The 27,802-nt window shown below is 36.4% G+C and overlaps 1 protein-coding gene across 2 annotated transcripts in view; it reads left to right on the top strand.

The window, feature by feature from the left end:
- The window catches only part of LOC149072222 (suppressor of lurcher protein 1-like), a 221,615-nt gene that overhangs the window by 156,960 nt on the left and 36,853 nt on the right, over window positions 1–27,802 (top strand). For both annotated transcript variants that reach the window (XM_089246564.1, XM_089246563.1), the window contains exon 8: window positions 26,725–26,951. In XM_089246564.1, coding sequence (XP_089102690.1) covers window positions 26,725–26,951 — 227 coding nt within the window. The remainder of the gene's footprint in view (window positions 1–26,724; window positions 26,952–27,802) is intronic.

The following is a 27,802-nucleotide window of genomic DNA, read 5'->3' as shown; positions in this document are numbered from 1 at the left end:
ATTTGTATTTTCTATCTTGCATTTTTTTTAGCCTAATTTCGAAACCATCACGCATGTAAATTTTTTTCATGAATTTTTTTTTTAAATTTATCTAGTTAATTGCACGTAACACACACACACACATTAATTAAAATTCATTAGATGTAGATTTTTTTTTTTCTGCGCTTATTTTATGCATAATTATGTTCTCGAGTACTGGATGTTCAGGAAACGTTAGATAACAGTGATTATTTAATGAATCCCATGTTGGAGTGAGAGAGAATTTCAACTTTGATCCGATATTGATGGCGAGAGACATGGTGTAATCCAAGGGTGGTCAATCTTTTGGTGAGTGCGGGTCACTACATTGTTTAGAAAAAGTCGCGGGCCACTTAAGTGATTTGTGAATGTGCCGCGAATCCCTCGAGTGCTCTGGGAACGTGCTTCGTTCCACTTAAGGTATCCGACTACGTTGAAAACGTCATTTTGGAAGAAAATATGGATTTTCATTTTTTTATTTTTTTATAAAAGCCCTATTTGTTGTAATTCCAAAACGGGCCTTGTTTTGTTTATATGATGCTTAGAATCGAAGTTACGTTCACTTTAATGTTACGTTTTTACATACAAGTAATACGCGAATAAAGACTTTAAGCGTGTTTTACGAAGAATGCTATTTTTGACATTTTACTTGACTTTGTGATATGATTTGTTAAAAATTGGTGCATTGCATCCTTACAAAATTTTAATGTGATATTTTGCTATATATTATTGAAGTTATGAACCAAAATCTAAGGTCTATCACATATATTTTTTGAAATTACAGTGTTTTCTAGACAAAATGTAGGATGAAATTTCAAAAAATTCACACGTACTTAAACATATTTTGGTGTAACTTATGAACATGTCATGCAATCCTTTAAATTTTGGTTCATAACCTGCAACATCACCAGCTAAATGCAGTGTGAAAATTACAAAGCATTTCATTTATAAAATTTTTTGCAATCGTGTTTCGAATATCACATGAATTTTGCCTAAAATTTGACATAAAAACGAATTTTTCATAGAAAATATAATAGATAGACCAAAACTTGTCACTGTTTTTGAGACACTTCCTATCAAAAAATGTATTTAAAGTTCACTCCAGAACCATTTTAAAGAAAAGTGACAAGAAAGGTAGTCGGATACCTTAAGTCATGCGGAAATGCTCTGTGGACCGCTTGAGTCATCAAGAACTAACTGTGCGACGGGCAACTACGCAATCCTTATTACTACTACTTGTTGCGGTGATGTGGAACTGCACCGTGGGCCGCTTAAATGATCTGGAAATGTGTCGCGGGCTGCTTAAGTGCTCTGGAACTTTGCCGTGGATCACACAAGTGAACTATAAATATGTCACGGCTCCTTTAATCGATCTAGACATGTTTCGTGGGTCACTTCAGTGATCTGTAAACACAGGAAATGTTCTTCATTAGTTCGGGCCCTGGGGCAAATACCAATTTTCTGGGAGGGGGGGGGACTTCTTTATTGCAGGAGGCATTATAAATCACGAGCTGTACCAACGGAGTGCTGAAACTACACCTGGGCCGCAGAGTAAAGTAACCTGGAAAAATGTCTCTTAGTTCATTTTTTACAAAATTAGATTTGTGGTGATCGCAGGTCACATCAAGGACTCCAGGGCAAGGCCGTCTTAAGAGTATCATGGGCCCCCGGGCCAACTGATTTTCCTGAGGCCCTACCAAACAACTTCTCGAAACTTTCAACCAGATCTCATTTTTCCCCTCTTCGCTTGAGGCCCTCGGGCCAACCTCATTTTAACGAAGTGATTTCTCCGGTCTCTTGGAGTTCGTTATAACGGGATTCGACTGTATATAAAACTCTTATCAGAAGGAGGTCGCACTTTAAAATGTTTGGGAACCATCACCTTAGAGCATATACAGGGTGATTCGGGACTCATCACTTTAAGGAGTCATAGAAACAAGCAGTTTTCGTTACACAATATATCGTTGAAACGCGAGCGTTGAGCCCCTAGGCGGCGCTGTCTTTCAACGCATAAAGCACTGATTTTGTCACTTCCAATCATTTCTACCGTAGACTGCAGAAGAAATGCTTTTTTCATGAATCAGTAGAAAAAAGCGGACGCGAATTTCATCTATTATGCAGTAGACGAGAATGCTCCGGAAGCCCAAAGAAATGACGGTAAGTGGCGAAATCAACGCTTTATTCGTTCAAACACAGCGCCGTCTAGCGGTTCGCTGCTTACGTTACGACCATGCATTGTGTGACAAAAATTGCTTCAATAGCAGTAAATAGTTCATGACGGCAATAGCCCCAGATGGTAATGCACATGATGACAGAGATGATGTTTTGTTGATAATGATCATTCTCCGCTGTATATGTAACTGGGTGCGAAATGCGGAGATGAAGCTTATTGAGGAGGCTGTCCATTGCACATTCCCGTTCAGTGAACATCGATGCTCTAAGGAAGAAGAATATCAGTGCTTCCATAGCGTAGTGGTCTAGCGCGCTCGCTAGAATTACAAGAGACTGGTGGCTTCATGCCCGGTGGAGGCTTGTATTGTTTTCCTTCTGAAAATTCATCTCTGAATCGCATCCTGTTATCTATCCTGAAAATTCAATTCAATTGTAATTGGAACGTGGTTGGAAAAAATCATCTTAACGACTTTCAACGTGAATGATTGGTAAACTTGAAGGAGACGGAGTTTAGCCGAAGAGTTTGGCATCATCTACAGCAATTATTCTTAACCAGGGATGCACTGGGGTTATTATTTAACCCCTTCACGATCACGCACGGAATATTTCATTCAAACGCCACTGGAAGAAACTCAATCCAGTTTTCTGTGTTTTCTTTTTCCTCTCCTCATCATCGCGAAGCTTTATTGTAACCCTATGGACGGGAATTGTTTTTTCCCTCCCTTCTCTCTATTATCTTGTTAATGATTTCGCCCCCCCCCCACATATAATATATCTTTCTACTATAAACATGTTAGAGCGAAAGAGAAATCTCTCTCTACTACAATCTTTCTCTTTTTTCCTCTCTATCACTCTTATCTACTATAAAGTTTTCCTCTTCTATTTTTCCTTTCCTTTCCCCCTTCCTCCTTTTTTCTAAAACGCGCGAACGAGGTTACCAATTTTATCGCCGATACGTCAAACAGAAAGCATCCAAATTTGTTGCCAAAAGCCTGTTGCCATGAAGGGGTGAAGAAGGTTCGGATGTGAAAACAATTGACTTGTTATTTTTACATTAATGTGTTCTGTGAAGGGGTCCGCTTTTTCATGTTTCAAGTGATTACTTGCGAAAATCCGGGAACTGACGTAAACTCTCGTGTAAATAAAGGAAGTATTCGACTTCCCGTGGAAAACGGAAAAACCAAACCGACCTGCTTTTAAGACTCTCATTCCAATGCAATATTTGAGAAATAGCGATCGAGAAAGAACTTAAGATTCCACAGCAGAGCCTCGATAATCCGAGGTGGATGGGACCGAGACCTCCGTAACACTCGAATTATCCGAAAAACAATGAAAAATGTTGTTTTTTCCATAAGAAAAAAGACAAGCAAAAGCAGTTATAGAGCTTTCCAATTATTTTGCCAAAATCAATTACGAAGAAAACAGTCAAACATGCTCCTCATTTTCAGCGCCCTCCCCCCTCCCATTCACAGAAAGTTGAAAATGGTTTACGTTTATTCCTGGGAATCTAATATTTTATTACACCCCACTTACCCATTATAAGGCTGGGTGCTGCCTAGTCCTTTTCAAACTGAAAATTACTGTTCAGTGCATACATACTATGTAGTATTCCTGAGAATAAAAATGAAGAAGTTGGGTCTCCGGAAGGAAATTTTCAGTGCCCCGGATTATCCGGAACGAACTCGAACTTTCGGGCTCGGATTTTCGAGGCTCTTACAATCATTTACAATAACTCTAGGCAGCACGTGCGAGTTCGTCTAATGAAAGCTTCTAGAAACACTCTTTACAAGAGCACTAGATCAATCTACCTAGATCTCCTTGAAATAGTAGGCCGACTCATCCACCATCTATTAGGGAAAGTATAGCCGTCGGTATTATTGATAAACAAAAAAAAATCGCTGTTCCCCCATCCTTCTTTTTTTTAACGATTTCAGAGACATGACTTGGAGATTACTCAACGAACACACTCGTCTGCATGGAGTGCAGTTGCGAGTTGAGTAGCGCGTAAAGGTCGTTTTCAGTGAACGACGTCAGACGCCTTATCGGTCGTCGGACTCAATGTTGGCTGTTGTCGCTCGCGCATAGGCGAGAATACGGGGAAACGGGGGGGGGCGCCCCCCCCCCAGCGTCAGAGGTGGAGTCGAAAGATCTAATGTATATGCGTATATATGAATTTACATCATCATCGTGCCTCCCCCAGCAATAATGACCGTGCCCCCCAGACTTCCAAGTCTATCTCCGCCTACGCGCTCGCGTAGCTTTCCTTATTCTTTTTTTCCCCCTTTTATGCCGTTCACCGCCCAGGCTCTATCGACAATTACCAACTTCGGCCACTGCCCTGTGAAAGGGCTGGGTGGGGTCGGGTGCTTTATTGTCCATGCAGACCTATATATATTACACACACGACAATAAACCACATATTACAAATAAAAAAACTGACAAACCATGATAACACTTCACACTCAACATGATATTATAAGGGAAACAAAAACACACACACACACACACACGACACAGTTCTATCAGCCAAGTCCAGCCAAATGCCACCGAATCATCTCATAGATGATAAAAAGGCCCCCAGAAATAGACCTTATAAACAACAAGACACTCAAAGTCATCAACACATCAAGTAGAGGGCTATGGTGGCTCTACTCAATAAATGCTTGAAACTGAGAATTTTATCTAGACACTTTAAAGTTGGACACATCTTTTTATTTCTGAGACCTGGAAGAGATGTGAACGACCTTTCATCCGGTGTCGAACGATCCTTTAGGCCAGTATCGCTCTTATCAACGATTGGGAAAGTGTTAGAAAACATTTTGACTCAAAGATTATACCATACTATGCGGACAAAATAAATTGGTGACGCCCCGACCCCAACATTACGGATTCAGACCTGGAAAAACTACGGAGAACGTCCTCTCGGACGTGATGGGGGAAGTAAAAACTAGAAGAGGAAAACAGAAAAACATGGCAGTAAAAAAAAATCTCACTTGACATCCAGAAAGCATTTGATAATATCAGATACCCGTCAATAAGGGATAAACTCGCGGAGCTTGCCGCATGGTGTCGCTTCCAGCGCACGATCGGCCTCATACTTCGTTATAGCGATGACGCACATCTCTAAAAGGATTTTTGTTCGGAATGACTAAAGAATATCGCCCGAATCACACCACATCCGTGAATATTTTAACTTTAAATGACTAAATAAAAGTTTTTTTTGCACCTTTAATCCAATTAAAAACCCTCTACTGTAATACTGTATAGAAATTCTTTTAAAATTCATATCGTACACCAAAGAAAACCATTTAAATAGGTTTAAGACACCAAAATTCCCTTTAAGGTTTTTATTTATTTGTTTTTCGCTTACATTCTTCACAAATCTATTCAAGTCTCTAGAACTTTAGGCTCTTATTCGGAAGTTTTTGTGCGTCCGTTTTGAGAGAGTAAAAAACATGAAATACAAAATAAATAAGAGGGATTTACACGTTCACAAAAGGAATATTCTAAATTGGATATTCGCTGAAGTGAAAGCTCTGTCTCATTGGTTCGGGTCAAGGCAGTGCGTTGGAGGCCACTTCCTTATTTTTTTTTACCATTTATTTATTTTGGGTACAGAATTCTAGAAGAACCGATTCAATTTCCGTCAAGGTACCTATCACTGCTTTCCTTCCTTTCGGTATAGCTAAAGATTTTTGATAAATAAGTGATCTGAAATATTTTCTTTTTAGCTAGAGAAAGTGGTCTTTTGTAAAACTGTTTCCCCTATTTCTATCAATTTTCTGTTATCATTCAGGAAATTCTCCTTCTTGTAGGAATTTTCAGGATTTTATTTTTGTTTTTTGATTTTTTTTTCCCCTCCTCTAAGAGCAAAAACACTCGAGGCTGGTATTTTTTTGTTTTTGTGCTGAGAATAGATTCTATAATTTAGTGTACGTGTGTTTTCATTTGTCGATTTTCTTTTCGTGAAACATAAGTTTTCTTTTCCACGATCTATCTATTAGAAAAGATTTCATCTTACACAGGGCGATTCGAAACTCAACGTACAAACTTTTAGGGGAGGTAGAAAACACAAAAACAAGACGGAATCACATAGGAATGTATGACCGGAAACTCCAACCTGATCAGCTGGAGGATAAACAAAGATGCAGAAACGACAAGCCAATAATGGATGGAAAAACTCTTTATTTAGCGATACGTTACACGAGTACGTGTACACGTTAAGTTTCATAACAAGCGCTCAAACTTCTTACCATCCACAGTTATGCACGCTTCATAACGGCGACGCATTGATCGTCGAACCCTTTCAAAAATACCTGGCATTTCGCGGACGTTTGCTGCTGCGACGGAGATTCACGCGACGAAGTCGGTGCGCCCTCAAGCATGCATAACTGCGGATGCGTTAAGAACTTTGAGCACTTGTTGTGAAACTTAACGTCTACATTTACTGTCCTCGCGTAAAAGTATCGTTAAATAAAGAGTTTTTACCCCCCCCCTATTATTGGCTTGTCGTTTCTGCATCTTTGTTTATCCTCCAGCTGATCAGGTTGGGGTTTCCGGTCATATATTCCTATGTGATTCTGTTTCGTTATTGTGTTTTCTATCTCCCCTAAACGTTTGAACATTGAGTTTTGAATTACCCTAATCTTGTTTAGAATCGCTCAAAATCTTATGTTCAACTCTTCTCGATACAACGATATCCTTTACTACGATAAAAATCCCTCTTCAACGATATTTTTAAAGAGGTTCTTAAATCACTACAAACATATGCTATTTTATACAGAGTTTGCACAAATGAATGACACGACTTTAAAAATTTATATTTTCAAAACTATTACACATCATAAGCACCGGAACCCGGGGGCTGATGTCATTCGAGCCCCCCCCCCCCAAAAAAATGCATGAATATACAATGGAACGCACCATTCCGCCTCCTGCGTATGGGCTTGAAACCCGTATATATGCGGGACGAATGGGGATTTTCTGCCCCTTCAATGTTTTCTTCATGTCGGCGCTACTACCATCTATTGAGCGATGTTGGAAAAAAAACGTTGAATGTTTTTCTTCATTTTTATGCATTGCAGATTATATTATGTGTAACAGAGACGCCGACATGAAAATAACATTGCGGGGGCTGAAAGTTGCTGGTCATCTCGTATATACGGGACCAAAGTGCGTACGCAGGAGACGGAAGGGGGCACTGCATTATTTTTTGAGAAATTATTAGTGGGGAGAGCTCAGCCGCCTCACAAAATTTATTTTGGGGGCTCAAATGGCCTCAGCCTCTAGGTTCCGGCGTCTATGATAGATGGCAGCTCTTTCGTAGAACGCAGTGACTGAAACCAAAATTGAAAAAAAAAACTGAACCATTCTTTTGTTTTTTTTTTCACTTAGAAATTTCTAAATGCACGCTGCACAGAAGTAGCGGAAGCAACCCTTGCACATTTCTATAATGTACATAAACTTTTTACTCTCATTGCCACCATTTTTAATTTCAGACACTGCGTTCTACGGAAGTGCTGTCATCTATTGAGCGATGTTGAAAAAAAAAAACCTTGAATGTTTCTCTTTATGTTTTTGCATCACAATTTATATTTTTTGTGTGCGTAATAGTTTTCAAAATATAATTTTTTTAAAATAGTGTCATTCATTTGTGCAAACCCTGTATTTCAATCGAAATACCCTTCAATATATTTTTAAATTCTTTACCTGTTTTTTTTCTTCCTACGGTATGTAATAACATTGCATTTTACGCACCTGTTCCTCCTGAGAGTGTTAATGAAGTTGCCGTGTAGTACGTTTTGAGTAGTATGCAATAGTGTAATGCAGTAAAACTTTTTACTGGGAAAAAATAAGTAACGATGTTATTAATTAACAAATGGGATAATTAACAATGGGATCCATAAGATACTCGCTTAAAGTAGTAAAGGATGTTTAGAGGTGTCGCGAGTTCGATACCCGGTTCGTCCTTGTCAGAAAATCTTTCCTGACACAGGGGTACAACAGCAACGGCGCGACGTGACCGCAGAAATAATTGCTACCGCAGGGAGTCCCCCCCCCATCGGGGAGTTAGCGCACCAACCTCTCGATGAGTATAAAAAACGAGCCTGCCGTTCGGAACCGGCAATAAATTGTAGGTCGCGGTCTAATTAGCCCTCCTTTGCAGAAAATGACCGTGGTGCAATAACAATGATCAATTAACAAATTAATAATATATTTTGCTGCCGATAAATACCCAAAGTGTATTTTCTAGTGTTGCCAACAATGCCGACGTAGAAGAATTGCAAAGAACAAAATAAATTCGGTAAGTTTGATGGTAATGTTACCTCTCGGTATGACGATAATCACTTTACAACGATATTTTATCTTGATCCGCAGAGTATCGTTCTATCGAGATTCCACTATAATACAGTATAGTTACATAAATGTTCAAACGCGTAGAAACTTTCTTGAGTCCATGAAAATATTCAACATGAAATGTTGAAAATAAAATTTCAATTTCCGTTGAGATTATATCGACGAATACTAAGCTAAAAATATTTCAGGACTTTAATGTGTTTTGTCAATTAACTAGCATTAACCATTTGTATATTTTGTCCGAATTTCGGTATACACGGTGTAAGCTCTTATCCTTATACAATCTTTTAAACCGTTGGTAATAGAAATATAATTTCAATTACAAATATAATCCAAATAACGAGTCAGATTATTAGATATGACATCCATTTTACTTGGTGTCGTATACAGGGTGTTTCCAAATTCATGGGACAAACTTTAAGAGGTGATATAAGACACCTCAACAAGCATATTTGATCATATAATCATATATCGCAATAGCAAAGGCGGTAGAGGGTGTTTTTAGAAAGTGCTCAACAGCACTTCACCAAATACAAATATATTTTGTCGACGAATTTGCTGCCGTCAACCATTTGCGATTTCATATGCACCTTCGGATGGCATTGGAGCTTGTTTTTTATTGGTGCAAGGACCATCAAGGTTATGCTGCGCCAACCAATGATTAAGCGGTATAATGAATTGTGGTCGAATTTGCGTTACCCAGATTGCACTATGAGGAGTCCTGCCACAATCCTCGAATGGTTTATTGCACTTATTACAGCAAATGTATTCGCTCTTGGTTAAGTGCTGTTGTGCACTCTCTAAAAACACCCTCTACCGCATTTGCTATTGCGATTTGACCACAATCTACATGTATAACTAAAAATGCTTGTTTAGGAATCTTATATCACCTCTTAAAGATTGTACCACGAATTTAGAATCACCCTGTATGTATAAAATTGATTTTTTTTTTTACCACACCTCCCCCCCTCCCCTCCCGTCTTATAACTTCCAATTGAAAATTTGTCGCCCAGTCTCTCCTAAGTTTGACAAAAGCAATTCCATGTTCGTTAGTGAAATATTCACTGAGATATTTGAATTTAAAAATATCTGAAATGAGTGAAAGAACCACATAAACTAACATACAAGCTCATTCTACACTTCAAATGGTGTTCTTTCCATTATTTTCAGCGATTTCGAATGACTAATATTGCACTAAGACACATGGAAATTTTTTTTAGACAGAAGAGACAGGGCAACAGCTTTCTGAAGTAAGCTGACAATGGAACTGTATAAAAAAATTAAAATTTATATCTCTCGGTACCAGTGTTTGCCAATACTCATCTAGACGCGTGATTCACGCATTAGAATTCTATTTGAATCCTCCAAATTTCATTGAGCAGTGAAAATACTCCTTCAAATTTTAGGTAATTTTTTTTTAAAATCGGGTTAATTCTCAGTTTTTCATTAAAAAATACCCCCCCCCCACCCTCGTTCGTACAGAAATACCCCTTAAAATTTTGGGATAGGAGTGAAATTACTCTTGAAAATTATTTTTTCGGTTAACACTGCTCGCTACATATACGACCTCTAGTAGCAAAAAAAAAAAAAATTAGCATATTTAAAATGGGCACGTTAATTAGATACTTTTTCTAATTGGAAGTATGTTTCTATCACCTACGGTTCAAAAGATAAAGGGTGTATAAGACGTAACACACTGCACAACTTTCCTTAAAATTATCCTATCTCCGAAGAAAATTTTTAGGATTTCATTAACTTTACAGGTGTTTTTGTTTTTTTTTCCAGGCTTCTCTGGAAATTGGTATTGATCCGGATTTTTGTAGGGATTCTGATTAACAAGAGCACGCGTGTGGTTATTTATAGAACATTTTGACAACATCCAGAGTAAAAACGCTGAAGGTGTTGTAGTTAGTAGTTTTTTGCGAGTGAAAGATTTCACATTATCAACAGCTCAAACAGAAAAAATATTTTACCAGTTTTACTTTTATCCAAATTTAAAATATGGCAAAAACAAGTCAATTTTTAAATAACTTCAAATAAAAGGGCTTTATTCCGGATTTTCATTTTTTCCAATCAATATCACACCTGATTGGATCCTAATCCTCTTATTAAAACGACTGTTTCTTAATTTTTATTAAAATTATGCTATTTATAGAATTTTGTTAACATCAGACTATTTATAGAATTTTATTAAAATTACCATGTAATGAATTGCGTCAATTTCATAAGCGTTATATTGTATCACTAATCTTTGTCAATAAACCGTAAAATATATAAATAATTATTATTGGTAATGAAATAATTTGATGCTATTTGAACTTTGGTTTTCTCATGAGTATTTGAAAAAAACGTGTGACTAAGCTTTACGATAATTCAGAAAATTCACTCATTAAGGGTATTATAATTTTGGATTATGTGTATTTTTTGATAATATTGATAACCTGAATAATTAAATTCATTTAAAATCGTCTATTTAAATACATCGTTAAATTGGTGGAATAATTACATATCTTTGTAAGCACTATTTCATTTTTTGTTTGTTTTTCAAAATCATTCTCTTTGTCTTTTTCATTTTTTTCCATATTTTGTTATTTTTCATTTTTTTCCATATTTTGTTATTTTTCATTTTTTTCCATATTTTGTTATTTTTCATTTTTTTTCCATATTTTGTTATTTTTCATTTTTTTTCATGTTTCTGCTTTTTACTATTTTTTACGGTATTTGTTTCTTGTGTATTTTAGTTTTCTGATTTATTTTTGTCTGTGTATATTTGATAATTTATACATTTAATTTTTTCGATTTTTCTTATATTTTCGTGTATTTATTCATGAGTCTTCTTATATGTTGCGTTTTATTTCTCGATATTTTCCTGAAAAATTACGTTTTTTTTCCTGTTTTGTACTTCTCTTTGCTGTTTGTTTTCCTAAGTTTATATTCCTTATTTTGAGTTTTTTTCACTCGGTTTTCCTTTATTTTGCGTTTTTTTTGTAGATTTTGTCCCTGCTCCAGGTTTTTTTGAGTTTTCTTCCTGCTTCGTGTTTTTTTTTTTCAAAATTTTTCTTGCCGAACGTTATTTTTGCATTTTTCCCTACTTTAGGGAACGAACATAGTGCACGCTGGTTTCGGATTGGGCTAGTCGTTGCCGTTGCTGATTTGTTGAAAACCGGAATTTCAGGTTTTTTAACAAATCCGCAACGGTGCCGATTCGCAGAATGGGAATGTGTGCAGCATATTCGTATTCGCACCCTTACGTTATTTTCAGATTTTTCCTGCTTAATTGTTTTTTCAGATTTTTTCCTTCTTCACTTTTTGTCAGATTTCTTCCAAAGAGAAAGAGTGTGCTTTACGTTTTTCAAATTTTTTTCCTTCTTTACATTTTTCTTCACGTTTTTCTTTCTCCGTTTTTTCCTACTTTGCGCTTTTCTTTCTCATTTTTGTCCTACTTTACGCTTTTCTTTCTCATTTTTGTCCTACTTCACGCTTTTCCTTCCTCATTTCTGCACTCTTTTATATTTTTCAGTTTTCCTATACTTCAAGTTATTTTCTTTCACAGTTTCAAATCTATTTCACGTTTTCTTATAACGATTCCTTTTTGTTTTAAATATTATAAAGTCCTCTTCTATTTTCATTGTTGAGATATTCCCATATTTTTTCAGTTTTCCTACATCATTTTCATCGCAGTTTTCCTTAATTTCTAACATGTAAACGAATGAAAAAACCTCTCGATGCAAGAGTTTTTTTTAATTCCCCTTAATTTTTCAATTTTTTCTACTCCACCAAAACCTCATCAATTTATTCCATTTCCTTTTAATTGAATCCACAAGCAGCTACAATGACGTAATAAACATACATAATAAATGTATCTCTTGATATTATTGGGAATCATTTCTACGCGAGATATTAACATTTATCACACTAAATTCATTACATAATCCTCGTTTCTCTCCAAATTCAAATTTTCATTAGTCCAAATTGGTTCTTATGGCCTTTTTTTTAAATTCAACCTCACATTATCGGGACAGGGCAGTATAAATAACATCGCAATAATAACAGCAGATATCATTAGCGAGAGATGGGCGTTCTTTATAATGGAATTACTTTAAGGGTTCTCGTACCTTTTAACAGAGGGAAAAACTATCCTCTATTAGGAATATCATTAAAAATACTGCTTAACCATTGATTTATTTCAAAAATTTTTACACATATTTTTGATTATATACTATCTTATGTCAGTATACAGTTTTATATATCGGTAATACTTTTTTAATTTTTGCAAATTTTCAAAGAAATGTATGAAAAATAACTTGCGCGCATGATAAAATAGCACGACATCAATATAATTGAATGGAAAGTGATTCAAAATAATTGTTCAGTTCATGAAATGAAGAAAACAACTGAGATTTCATTGACTCAATCTCATTTTAAATTTAATTTTAATATTTAAAATTTAAAATTTAATTTGTAATAAGGTTGGGTCCAAGAAATCTCAATATTTTACTCCATTTCATGAACTGAACAGTTTCCTTTATATTTTGAATCAATATTTAGTCAATACATCGACTTCATGCAATTTTATTATGCGTGAAGCTGTTTTAGATGTATAATTTCGTACAAATTTTCAAAATAAAGTATTGCAGATATGTAAAACTTTATACTGACATAGGATAGCATATAGAATTAAAAATATATGGGAAAAAAATTGAAATAGATCAATGGTTAAGTAGTATTTGTAATGATATTTCCACTAGAGCATAGCTTCTCACCATGTTAAAAGGTATGAGACCCCTTAAACATCGTAATTTTTCAGGGCTTTCAAAAAACGGAATTCGCACTGAGATTTTTTGTAATATAATCTAATATTTTTCATCTATATAGTAATTTACTTCTGACGCAATATATGTTTTTCATTGACAGGTTAAAGCCGAGTGTATCTAAAAACATGTGAGACAGAATCTAAGGTCTGAGGGTTTGAAAAAAAAAATGAAATATACGGAGAGGTAGCCATCTATACAGCTATATATACACTTAGAAACACTTCATAGGAAGCGTAACATTGTTGTGATTGATGATCTGTACCATGAAACGGGAAGTGATTTATAACGTACAGCTTTTGTTCTTGATACAGGGGAATGGGCGCTTATTTTCAAGCTCTGAAATTAGATATATAAAAATAAAAATAATAAAACTTCCACTCTATGAGAGTATCGAGACAGTTCCGTGACGACTGACCAGTGGCCAGTGTTACGATATCGAGAGAAAATTTATGATGCATTCAATATAAATCTACTACAAAAAAAAATCGAACGTATGATTCATTTGATAGAGGTTAATAGAAAAATGTTGGTTTTTTTTTGTGAAATATAGTTCATACATCAGATGAAATTTTCGATTTCGCTTGATATTTCCAATGGGATGTGTCAATTACGTTTATTTTGAAATGTTTTGTCAGAGGTTTTATGTCGATTTTTTGGAGAGATGTGAAAATATTTTCACCATATCGGATTTAAAAATTGATCAGGTTTTTATTTGGTGAGAAATTTGGTAACATTTTTTATCGGAATTTTTGTTTCGTATTGAAATTTCGCAACTTCCTGATGGGATCTTTTACGTTTTTACAAATTTTTGGGGTTTCATGAATGGTCAAAATTATCAAAATGGTCAAAATTAACATGGTCGAAAGAGCCTCAAAAACTATATGCTCTAGTAGATAAATCATTAAAAATATTATTTAATCACGGATTTATTTCAAACTTTTTACATGTATTTCCGATTGTATATGTTATTGTCTATGCTATATGTCAGCAAAGTATTCTCTATCTCCGATACCAATTTTTTTGTTGATTTTCAAACATTAAGGGGAAAAAATTCATCGTTAGCACGTTGCGCGTCATAAAATAGCATGACATCGATGTACAGTCAAACTCGGTTGTAACGACATCGAAGATTTCTTAAAATTTTGCCGTTATAATCGAGGAGTTGTTACAACCGAAGTTGACGTTTTCTAAGAAATTCCAATTATAAAAAATACGCTCAGATAAAGTCAAATACAGAAATGAAGTTGTTTTTTTTACTACGGTTAGGGTAAACCATATTTTATCAACAACAATATGGAAAATTGGGATCATAAACACAGAGCATTGCAGATTCTTACCAAAAATGTTGCCAATTGTCGGTGAAATTTACGAAAATGCATTGCGGTTTGAATGAAATTCGTTACACAAAAAAATCTAAGAAATTAATTTTTCTACGTTTGCAATTTGAATTGACTATCAACAGCTTATGACGTGAATATCACGTCAGTATTTCTTAAGGAAATGAATGTTTCTAGTCTAGCCATATCACTTATAACTTCCACACGTATTCGTTAATGTTCCCGGAGATACCGAGGATTGGTGGTATTATTGAATTATTGATGCCGAACAAGAATACGCGAGACATCTTCGGACTTCAATCGAGATTGACCTGATTCCTCCTCTCTTTCTTGTAAGAATCACCCAAAAGCCTTTGGTTGCATACCCATCACTTTATCTTGCCCCTCTGTCTTTCTCTTACCCCCTCACTTTCTGTGGATGAAAACTCTTATGAAAGAACATCGGGGGAATCATTTCCTCTAGGTTGGCCATTATCCTTAAATCAGAGCCAGAAACGAACCCAAGAGGATTTCTTCAGTCCACCGTCCTTATCATTTGGCAATCTACGTTGGCTGACTTGCTTGCCTCGCATCTCTGATGATTCCGAGACACCATAAAATATACATGAGACTCTTACATTGCTTAGAAATCGATGGAACCAACCACCGGTATCGGGAATCTTCCGGCGATGAGCACAAGACGCGATATCTTGAATCAATGCAACTCTACTTAAAAGGAGTTTGGGGGATAAAAAGAATCTCTGGTTGCTCTTCGAATTAATCATTCTCCAAGGCTCCAAATCACCATATCGTCACCTTTGAAAAGCCAAGATTAATTATCTTCAAACCGTCCGTGTTTTCTTAAGTTTTTCTGAAGCGCAGATGGTGACAGATACTTTTAAGTCAACGTTTCTCAACCTATGGTCCGCGACGATGTCATGGGTGGACCGCAAGCTCACACAGGTCTGACAATTTAATTCCCACAGAATGAAAAATTATTCAATTGTTGTACAATTCAGAGATATATTAGTAATGTTCATATTAGGTTCAAATAAAAATTATACCTTCATACTTAGGTTCCCCATATTGCTCTTCAATATTAGAATCCTCTCACTCGGCAAAATGCGGAAAATTGCGATCTTAAACACGGTGTATCACTTCTTGTGGCCACAAAAAAATAAATGCAATTTCGACAATTTTGCCCATTTCTGTTAAAATTTCTGATGCTTGGGAAAATAAAGGGCTGCTGTAAACAAAAATGTATTGCAGGAAAGAGACATTCAAATAACTAATGTGACCATATTTCGTTAAGGAAAGTTACGGATAAATGGGATCATAAATATGGAAAAATACGGGATATCCCTAATTTTCACAAAAAAACGTTGCTATAAGTCGGCAAAATCCCCAATTGTTGTTGAAATCGCTGAAAAAGTACCATTGGTAAAGGAAATGAAGGACTACTGGAAAGAGCGATTTGAAATGTGTGTAGCAATCTCTCTCTCTCTCTCTCTCTCGGGTAATTATTTAATATAATTTACAAAAACTTCCCTTATTCCCGATCTAGTGAATATCCAAAATTCAAATAAGCATCGTTGAAAAAACAGGACAAATGGTGTATAAGAAGTCGGAAAAAACAAAAATGCAGAGACAAGACATAAATCGAATCGTTTCAGACATTCCACTGGTCCTTGGATTGAGAAAGGTTGAAAACAGGGCCGGAACTAGAGGAGGACGCCCGCAAATTTAGGGAGCGGCAGTTTTAGGTGGGAAAAAAGAACACCGTTATAAAATGATCGAATTTTAAAGTCGTGGAGAGCAGCGAAAATCCTAGTTACGACCTTGGATGAGAAACGCTGTTTTAAGTGATATCTGAAGACTTTCGTAATGGATTGAGCGGATGGAACAAAAATTCTTCACTAAGCATAAATCTATAACATAGGCAGTGCAATAGGCACTGTAGCGCGACACGAGAATTGATGAGGCATCACTTTATACAAAAGCACAACATTTATTAACGGGAACACAACATTAAAACGGAGAAGCGACGTTAACACTAACAAAAAAAATAACAGACGAACGTAATCACGTGCTTTCATCAACAACCATCACACAAAAACGCGCGCGAACCAACTCTCTTCTTTTTACTCTTCCGGATGAAAGACCCCGTTCGCAGCGCCATCTATCTATCTCTAAAAACGTTGTAACAAGATTTTCACATGGTCAGTTAGAGTGTTTGCACAGCGCCTTCAAATTTTTTGGTCCCAAATTTGAACACATATTTGTAACTCTAACCAAACGTCCTATCATCAGAGCCGTCTAAACCATACATACTCAACCATGGCCCTCGGAGTCATCTGATGCGACCTGCGACCACAAACCTAATTCTGTAAAAACGTTAAGTAACAACTAAGTAGCACATTTACAGATCACTTAAGGGACACGTGATATATTTAAAGATCACTTAGGTGATGTCAAAGATTACTTAAGCGGCCCGCAGTACGTTTACAGATCATTTCAATGACCGACAGCGCATTCATATCCGAGTAACCCGCGGCACATTTACAGATGATCACTTAAATGACCCGATTCCCTTTTCCAGGGTATGGCCCGCGGTACATTCCTAGATCACTTGAATGACCCGTGATCGACTTCCAGAGCACTCAAGTGGCCCGCCGCACATTTATAGTTCATCGAGTGATCTGTGGCAAATTTACAGATCACTTAAGTTACTTGCGGCGCTGTGCCAGATTACTCAACTGGCCCGCGACACGTTTTCAAACCATTCGATGTTACCAACACTCACCTAAAGATCGAGCATCCTTGGTCTGAACGATTTCGGGGGTCGGGGCTTAAAAGTTTTTAGAGCTTCTTTAGATGTCGACATCCAAAAAAAGCATACACACTGACAAATACTATGCAAAAACATGCGCGCTAAAAAAAAATTAATGAAAATGTCGTCAATAAAATTACAAGACACTACTTAACTATTTACATTGCTTAGAAATCGATGGAACCAACCACCGGTATCGGGAATCTTATTCGATGAGCACAAGACGCGATCTCTTGAATCAATGCAACTCTACTTAAATGGGGTTCGGAGATGGATCAAAAGAATCTCTGGTTGCTCTTCGAATTAATCATTCTTCGAGACTCTAAGTAATCAAATCGGCACCTTTGAAAAGCCAAGACTAGTTGTCTTTAAGCCTTGTGTGTGTTTTGTTAAGTGCTTCTAAAGCACAGATGTTGACAGATAGTTTTAAGTGATACACGAAAACTTTTCTAATGGATAGTGTGGATGGATAAAAATATCTCATTGAGTGTAAAGCTTTAACATAGGCAGTACGTTAGGCACTGTAGCGTAACACGAATTGGTGAGGCATCACTTCATGCGCAAGTACAACATTTATTAACGGAAACAACATTAATACGGAAACGCGACTTTTACACTAATAAACATAACAAACGAATGCAATCTCACCTGCGTATCACACTAACAACACAAAAACGCTCGCGAACCAACTCTTCTGTTTTTTCCTCCCTTCTGGACAACAGTCCGCGCTCGTAGTGCCATCTGTTAATCTAAAAACGTTACAGCACGATTTCCGCATCGCCAGTTAGGAGACAGGGCCCAACAGATTATTTTCTACCAAATTTGAACACATATTTGTAACTAACCAAACGTCCTTCACCTTATCATCAGATCCAGTTCGAAGAATAGCGACTAGGAAGAAAAAGCATGGGGTGCAGAAAGAGATAGGGGTGGATGTCCGCTTATAGTATAAGAGGAGGAGGATAGAGAAAATGACCGGAGGGGTTCAGAAATGTAAGGGTGTGATGATGATGACGATACCTCCGCAGAAGAGAGAAAGAAAAAATGGAGAAACGGGCCAGTCAGCGGATAGCGAAAATCGGAGTGAAAACAAACCGGATTGTTCAAGTCGCGCACCTCGCTCAGTGGCTTTTTTTCTCTTCTTTGTCTCGCTGCTCGATTATGTGAGGTGTAGAACAAAACAATACAATTGATTTTTTTTTCGTCACTAATCTCTATTATACACTCCCGTACCTCGTGGTCGTTTCACTATGTGTTCGGCCTGAACGATTTCAGGAGTCGGGACCTAAAAAATGTTTCTTCTTTAGATGTCGACATCCAAAAGAGCCTACATACACTTGCAATGTATAAAAATACAGGAAATACTGCGCGAAAACATGCACACTGAAAAAAAAAATGAAATTGACCTCAATAATTCCAAGGTTACTTGACTATTTACATTGCTTAGTTACTTACATTGCTTAGAAATCGATGGAACCAACCGCCGGTATCGGGAATCTTATTCGATGAGCACAAGACGCGATCTCTTGAATCAATGCAACTCTCCTTAAAAGGAGTTCTGAGGGTGGGATAAAAGAATTTCTGGTTGCTCTTCGAATTAATCATTCTCCAAGGCACCAAGTCGCCAAATCGGCACCTTTGAAAAGCCAAGATTAATTATCTTTAAGCCGTCTGTGTTTTCTTAAGTGTTTCTAAAGCACAGATGTTGACAGATAATTTTAAGTGATATCCGAAGACTTTTGTAATAGATAGAGTGGATGGGGGAAAAAAATACTTCGTTGAGTGTAAAGCTTTAACAAATTACTTCTGAAATTGGCAGCTGCGCCGGTTGTTCATCGCTTTTGGTGATGAATTCCGTTGGTAAAAACCGAGTTCTAGTTACTGCCGGACACAAACGAGAGGGGAAAAAAAGTCACTGACAACAGAAACAGAAGATTCCCATCCATTTTAGTGAGAAAGTAACTAGTGATCACAAGATGGAAGAGAGAGAAACAAAAATTTTCTTCTCAAATAAACCCACAATTTTCTGTTCCCGATTGGCAACAGTTATTAACTTGTATAGAGGTAAACAGATCTAAAATTTCTAAAAATGCAGTAAAAAAACTCGGTTATAATTACATCACGAAAGTCTGTCGATATAACCGAGGTGTCGTGGGGTTGACGTTTTAAATATCTTTTCAGTGTGGAAAATATAATCACAGATGCAATCAAATAGTTTACATTGTTATTTCGTTATGATTGATGTAACCTTACTTTAGCAAGATTAATACGGGAAATTGGGATAATAAAACTCTATATAATGCCGATTCTCGCCATAAACCTTACCAATTGTCAGAGAAATTGCGTAAAAATATTACGATAAAAGTGATTAATTGGTTATTGTGCATAGTAACTGGTTAATACGCACACTTGTCAACCATAATGGTAATTTTGGTAAATTTATCACTTTTACCGGCGAATATGTATAATACCCACACAAGCATCGTTCGTAAATTTGATAAATACTTGAAGTTTATCTGTGATTATGCATAATACCCTAGTGTAAATGGTAAATTTGATAAATTCAAAAAAAAATCAAATGTGTCTAGTATGAGTGATAATGCAATTGTCCCCAGCACGATCCAACCCACGCGGGTAAAAGGCTTACATAGAGGAAGGGACAGAGCCCGGATCGTGTCTGGTCTGACAGTTTGCTATAACGAGGTCGTTGCGTTTCCATTGACGGTATACGAAAGATTTACTAATCCGATGAATCAGCCGGGACCGCCAATCACTAGCGTTATAGCCGGGGTGTCGTTAAAACTGAGGTCGTTATAACCGATTTTGACTGAATGTGAATAATCAAGTATATTTTCCCAAAAAATGCATTAGATAAATTTAATCATTATATTTCTAAAAATGCAACACATGAAATTCATAAAACTTAAAATAGGAAATTGAAAATATATGCTGTATTTTGAGGGGGGGGGGGGAAATACATACTCTGTGTAATCAAAAATTCCTAATTTTTGTGGTATGAATACGATGTCCCCGATATCCACTTTCTTTCCATAGCAACGGTATGTTCGACCAAAAAGATCAAAAGCAATATCGATTCTGTTAGTCAATACCAAAGTAAATTGTATACCAACAATGGCTTAGTGGAATGAATCTGTCTGGCAATATATATATATAGCTTCACTCACTTAGACCTGTGGAATGTTCGAAAAGGGCATTCCACAAAACATTTCGCTTCTGTCTCACTTGCATCATTTTTTATGAAAGGAAACAGATATTGCGTTAGATATTATGTATGGAGTTACTGCTTCACGCAATATCTCTCTCGGAAAACAATAATTTAATTCTCGAGAATACGTATGAGTGTTTCTATTGTGTTGTAGACAACCTAATACCGATCGGATGGCCAAAATATCCAAACAAAACGTGGGGGGGAAAAAAAAAGAGTCAAGCAAGTCATAGAATGCATCTGCAGTGGTAACCCTATTACTGCCGGATGTAACCCTATTCCATTTCACCGCCGAAAGTTCAGAAAGCACTCGCCAATCAGGAGATCTTTTTCCGTTTCTTTTTTCTTTTGTTTCGCAAGCTGCTCTTTATTCAAAATAGTATTCTGGCAATCGCATCCAATCAGAAGTCAAATAAGTATCTGAATTCCGCTTAAAACACAAGAAAGTGTAATTCTAAAAACATTTACAATTCACTCTCGGTGTACGAATAGAAAAAATGATTTGGTTTACGAATTTATCTCGGTTTACGGACGCGCAAGCTGGCAAAAGGCAAGCCTTACGAACACACCTAGCGAAGCATATTTCAAAAGTCTACGGCCACATACGGTTTTTATTGTTATTATTTTTAGTAGAATAGTTGGTCAAAGAGATGGATTTCGACTCTTCTAATCCAGCCCATGGATGAGCAGTCATTTCAAATTTTACGAACTCAACAACCATGGGCGGAGATACAGGTGGGGGGCGCGTCAAAGGTGAAGTTCACTGATCTAATGTATATATGCGTATATGAATTGACATCATCATCATCGTGCCCCCCCCCAAAAAAATAATGGCCTTGCCCCCCAGACTTCCAAGTCTATCTCCGCCTATGCCGACAACGTTTTCAATCAAAACTTTTGCAATAAAATCATGTAACCAGGGCCGTCTCAAGTGTATCGTGGCAATCGGGCTAAGTGATTTTCCTGAGAGCCCCTACCTGGCTAGAAATGTCTGACTACCAATCTACATACTTACCCTCGAAAATTTCAACCGCATCTTATTTTCATGAGGTCCTCGGGTGGGCCCATACGTTAAGGCAATAGGCTCTACTGCATGTAACTCGATTTTTATTGGGGTATCTTGGGTAGCCAGACTCATTTCCCAATGACTTACGACTTGAAAGAGCAGAAAATAACAAAACTTTGTCTCTTAAATTGTGGTTTTTGAAATTGAAAGAGCGAACTTTTTTTGTTTTGGTGAAAATATGTATAACGTCGGATCATGTGTTGTAAGGAAGTATCATGGAGGTTAATCAACGCAATTATTCGCAGGAAAATACGGTCTCTTTTGTGTTAAAGTTATTTTTTTTAGTATTAGGTCAATTATTTACATTGGCTTTACGTTACTCTCGTGAGCTTAAAGTACTGTTGTAGAAGTTTACACTAATAACCTTGGTCTCAGGAACGGATTCATTCATTTTGCATTTTGCACTTTGTAGTTTCCTATGGAAGAAATCATTTCGGTTTGCGAACTATTCGGTTTACGAAAAACTTCAGAACGAATTAAATTCTTAAACTGTACTAATTTTGTTGAATAAAAAACCTTATTTACTAAAAACATTTTTTCATAAAAAAAAAAATTACGATAAAAATTTAACTCCAGCAAAAAGAGTACTTTACGAAGTGCAAATGTCTGGATACTGAGTGAAGATGCGTTAACATATCAAGGGAATAAAACGACATTATCCTCTGTAGCTTAATTGTAGAGCACTCGCCCGGACAGGAAGGGGTTGGTCGTTCAATTTCCCACAGAAAAAACGCGAATTTCTTTTTCCGAAACTCATCTTTGCTTGGCATCCAGGCAATTGTACTTTGTATAATTAGCAGAGTGGTTCACCGTTTCCTAGTAAAAAGTACTTTGTATAAAGTCTATAACAATGTTTCAATAGTAATTTAAAATCACGACCTGTCCCTACAACACTTTAAAACGCCTTTTACCCGCATTTATGCTGTTTCCCCCCCCCCCTAAATTTTCCCGTATTTTGAATTCAAATATCTCGGCGAGTATTGCACTTAGAAAGGTAGAATTCTTGTTGGCCTCAGGAGAGGCAGGGCAACAATTTTTAATAAGATTTTCAGCACAGGGTGTTTGTATAAAAAGTTTTTTTTTTATTTTGATAACTGTATAGGAATGTAATAAATATAACAATATATATATATATATATATATATGAATTACACTTATATGGGTCCACACGTTATTTGGATACTTTTCTAATTAAAAATACGGCTCTCGGTTTGCCAGTAATTTGCGGGGCGTGCTGTTAGCTATGCACCCTGTATATAACTAAAGTACCAATTTAAATATATAAATTTACCTAATATAGGCCAAAATATTAAAAAAAAAAAAATGAGGTAAAAGAAGCCGGTCAAGCCATAAAATGAATCTATTAACCGCATCGTTGCCTGAAGTAATCCTATTTTACTATCCGTTCAGAAAATTTTTGTCAATCAAAGAATTTTTCCCTCTTTTTGCAGCTCTTTCCGGAGATCGTGTCCAATCCGAAGTCACATAAAACAAAGAAAGCACGCCAAATGCATATAATTATCACAATTTCGCTTGAAACACATGTTATACGTCAAACAGTAACAAATACTTCAACATAATCTAATCACTTCTTACAAATTCAGAATAAATGTTCGATGCAAAAAGTCAACTCGAGCATGAGGCTGCTTTACATGAGGTCTATAACAAATTTCAAATTTGTAGTTATAAGTTCGCAAACGAATGTTTATATTCAACTGTGGACAACCCTTGATACAGATAGCCAAAATATTCATAACAAAAAAGAGAAAAAGACGCTGGTCAAGCCATATAATGAATCTATTATACCTATTACTGCCTGAAGTAACCCTATTTCACTACCAATTCAAAGAATTCAATCAAAGGATTTTCTTTTTTTGCAACCCTGTTCGGGATCACGTCCTATCAGAAGTCACATAAAACAAAGGAAACACACAAAATGCATGTAATTATGCTTAAAACACGTAATGTAATACACATATCATAATAAAAAAATACTTCCACATAATCTAATTAATTCTTAGGAATTCGAGATGAATTTTTGGTGCAAAAAAATCAACTCGAGAATAAGATTATTATATGAAGTCTGCAACAAATTGCGAAGTTGTTCACAAACGAATGCTTTGCTGTTAATTTTGGCATTATGGGGAAGTATTTGTTATTATGATGTGTGTCTCGCGTTTTAAGCGAATTAAGATAATTACGTGCATTTGGCGTGCAGTCTTTGTTTTATGTGACTTCTGATTGGATGCGATCCCTAAACAGGGTTGCAAAATACGAAAAATCCTTTGATTGGCGAGAATTTTTTGAATAGGTAGTGAAAGAGGATTACTTCAGGCAGTAATAGGGTTAGCAGATCCATTCTATTTCTTCACCAGCTTCTTTTTCCCTTTTTCGTTGTGAATATTTTGACTATCTGTATCAGTGGTTCAATAGAAACATTCGTTTGCGAACTTTAACCACAAATTCGAAATTTGTTACAGACTTCGTGTAAAGCACCCTTATGCTCGAGTAGACACCCTTAATATAAAGCTGATGGCCAAAATATCCATAACGAAAAGGGAAAAAGAAGCCGGCCAAACCATATAGAACGAATCTCTTACCCTTATTACGGCCTGAAGTTACCCTATTCCACCGCCCATTCAGAAAATTCTCGCCAATGAAATGAAATATTTCCCTTTTTTGCAACCCTGCTCGGGGATCGCATCCAATCAGAAGTCACATAAAACAAAGAGACCTTTCCAAAAGCATGTGATTATTTTAATTTCGCTTAAAACACGTGCTACACATCATAATAACAAATACTTCCACATAATCTAATTATTTCTCACGAATTCGAGATATATTTTCGATGCAAAAAAATATCACCTCAAGGATAAAGTTACCGTACACAGAACCTGTAAAAAATTTCGAATTTGTGGTTAGCCCCTTTCCCTGGCTATCACGTTTTCAAAACAGATATATTTCTACTATTCGTTTTCTAGAGAGAGATATATATACTCTGGCTAAGATCCCAGAAATAGTTGTTTTTTTTTCCTCTCAGGAAAAAGACTTTCCTTTTGCCGGAACAAATCGCGTTAGCGAAGGAGACGACCTCGAAGCTTTCGTTATCTCTTTGGAGAGGTCCTTTGTGCTTTAACCCTTTCTTTTCTATTTCTTTTCCTATTTTTTCTTTTTTCTTAAGAGATCTTCGCATAATCAAAAAAGAAAAACCCCAAAAAGAAGAGAAAAGAAGTAAAACCAAAGCAGAGACCGATTAACAAAATGCCTTTGTTTCGGTGCGTCAAGAAAAATAAAAGCGGAGGGATACACGAAGAAAGGATGAAACCAAAAAACAAACAAAAAAAAATGATAAAAATGTTGAGAAAGCGAGCATAGTCTTATACAGATGAGACGATGGGGAACTCTTTGACGTCCCCGCATCCTTCTGAATTATTCCAGAGATTCGTCTGGGATGGAGAAACTCTAAGGAAGGGCTAAAAGATATCCAACTATTACCGGGAGTCCTATCTTATTCCTCGGCATCGTAAATTTTAGGGGTTTTTTTAGTTTCCTTGTGAGCTCAGAAAAATGTATAAATCGTTCCATGAAATAGTCTTATAAATAGGTTAAGGAAATTATTTACACGGAGAGTCTCTTGAACGATATGAATAAAGTATTTTGTGTGTGTATTTGAAGTGAAAATGTGTTTTAATGGGGAAACGAGTATTTCACTATTGCAAATGGGAAAAAAAAAAACATCGCGTCGAATTACGGTGGTCATATGACTTGCGTTTAGCGGGACTTTCACGTATTTTTCTCCTTTTTGATGGATGTTCCGGCCATTCTGATAAAATGACCCGTTTTTTCAAGAAATACATTCCAATTCACTGCAGATTTTTTGCGTGATTATCCTGTAGGAGGTGTAAATTTAAATTGCTTATAGCTCTTAATTACAAACTGATTGGAAATTTTCAATGATTATTAACATTGACAGTTTGGTAGCTTGATTTCTTGAATATGTTTACATGAGAGGAACGCAGGTGTCGGGGGGATACGATCGAATGTTTAAAATTTTCAATGAGATGGATAGGATAGACATGAGGTATTATACACGCCAATCGACTGCTTCGACAAGAGGACCTGTATCGTTAGTCAGGGACAATTCCAGGTTGTGATGTCACGGGGAGTTCTTCTCTAATAGGGATGTAAATAAATGGAATAGCTTACCTTCGAGGGTCGTGAATTCTTATTCAATTGACACGTTCAAAAGATGTCGTTTTGAACATAGTAGGATAAATCAAGAAGCTATCCATACTTAGATAAAACAATAATAATCTTTTTTATAGGCAATGAATTATATAGTATTAATTATTCGTTTATTTCATGACATATGTATTTATATTAGGTTGCTGTATTTTGGTTATATTTGATATCCACATTTTTTATGGGCGTCTATTTTTCAGCCACCTCACTGGGCAATTTGCCTGTTGTGGCCTTTGTATTTCAGCAAGAATTGGCGATTATTTAGGCTTAACTGGTGCATATTCATATCCCTTACCTCAATGTCTAATATTCATCTCGAAGAAATATGTCTATCCTACGTGGAATAGAAAACTGCAGTTTATTACAATGCGTTGGAAGTTTTCGTAGCTGCATCCATTCAGCTTGAAACTCGACGAAATCATTTTAGCATTGTGATATTGGTTTTCGCACAGTAGAATTTACTGTTTTTTTGTCATCGAGGTATGTTTAGTCATTTCGAAAAGTGTTCCTTGTGAATGTTGTACTCATGTTTATCCTATATGATTGAATATGTCTTGAATATATGGTGTTTTCCTCACCAGGATTAATTATTGGATGTATCAAATTAATCGATAACAGACTTTTTTTTTTATTCCGCTGCTATGATTAATGGCTAATATAATTCTTCTATGGTTCTTCTGTAGCTGTTTGAACAGCCCGGACGTCATCATGGTCCACGATGGTAGAGACAAATCAAGTCCCCTTATAGGTCAGCTGTGCAACACCAACACCTTTGTTGAAGTGGTTTCGACGACTCCCGATCTTCTGATCGAGTTTGTGAGCCGAAGCCACTTCCCCGGGCAAGGTTTCAAAGCTTCGTATATATTCGAAGAGGAATCCGTTGGTGCTGGATCTGATGTCCCTTCAACAGGTATGTATCGAACCACTTTTTTTTGTATGCTAGTCAACTCATTATTGGTGTGCAAACTAAAACGAAGGCTTTATAAAAGGGTATTTCCATAAATAAAGCCAAATAAGGGACATTTGAGGAGCTCATTTTCAAAAGGGAACATTTCCACTATTTCCGAAATGCACTTTTTAACAGTTTATGAATCTTTGGGATAAGCTCTGTCAGATTATGTAAATGGAAATATTTTTGGTAGAAATTACAATGTAAAATTTGTCGTTTCTATCAAAAGGAAACATATCCACCTTTTTCATACACTTCGGTATTTTATCTCTCGATAACGGACCTCTCGACCACGAACACCCACGGGACCGAAATTCGTGTCCGCTAACGAGGAGAGTGTCCATTAATGGATAGTAAGATACATATTGAGTCCCACCGGTGTATTTCATAATTGCGTCCGTCAGTGGATGTGTCCGTTATGGAGATTCCACTGGATCGTGTTTTTTATGTGAATGACGAGAGGTCAGTAAGAGGGTACCTTCCTGGGCTATTTAAAACGTTCCGGAATCAACAGGTGATGTAGAAATTTCCAGTTTTTCAGACTTGACCAGCTCAAATTTTAATCAATCGGTAACAATTCAATTGATTTTCTGTCAAAACGGAACTTTCCAAAATTCAAATGTGGGATAACTGTCTTCAATGTTGATCAAGAAACATAGTATTTTAATATACTTCTACCATTCCTACATGCTACTTGTCAGACTATTTTCTTCTCTTGTAAAGCAAACGTATTCCGGAGAAATCCGGTTTTTATTTCTACTGTAAATTTAGCCAAAGTGGGAATGTTTCCTTTTGAAAATAAGCTCCCCGTT

The sequence above is a fragment of the Pholcus phalangioides genome, unplaced genomic scaffold, assembly GCF_987345545.1.
Source record: "Pholcus phalangioides strain wild (caught in Gottingen) unplaced genomic scaffold, Ppha-v1.0 ptg000017l_1, whole genome shotgun sequence".
NCBI lineage: Eukaryota > Metazoa > Arthropoda > Arachnida > Araneae > Pholcidae > Pholcus > Pholcus phalangioides.
Note: the sequence above shows the minus strand (reverse complement) of the source record. Positions and strands in the feature narration are given on the sequence as shown.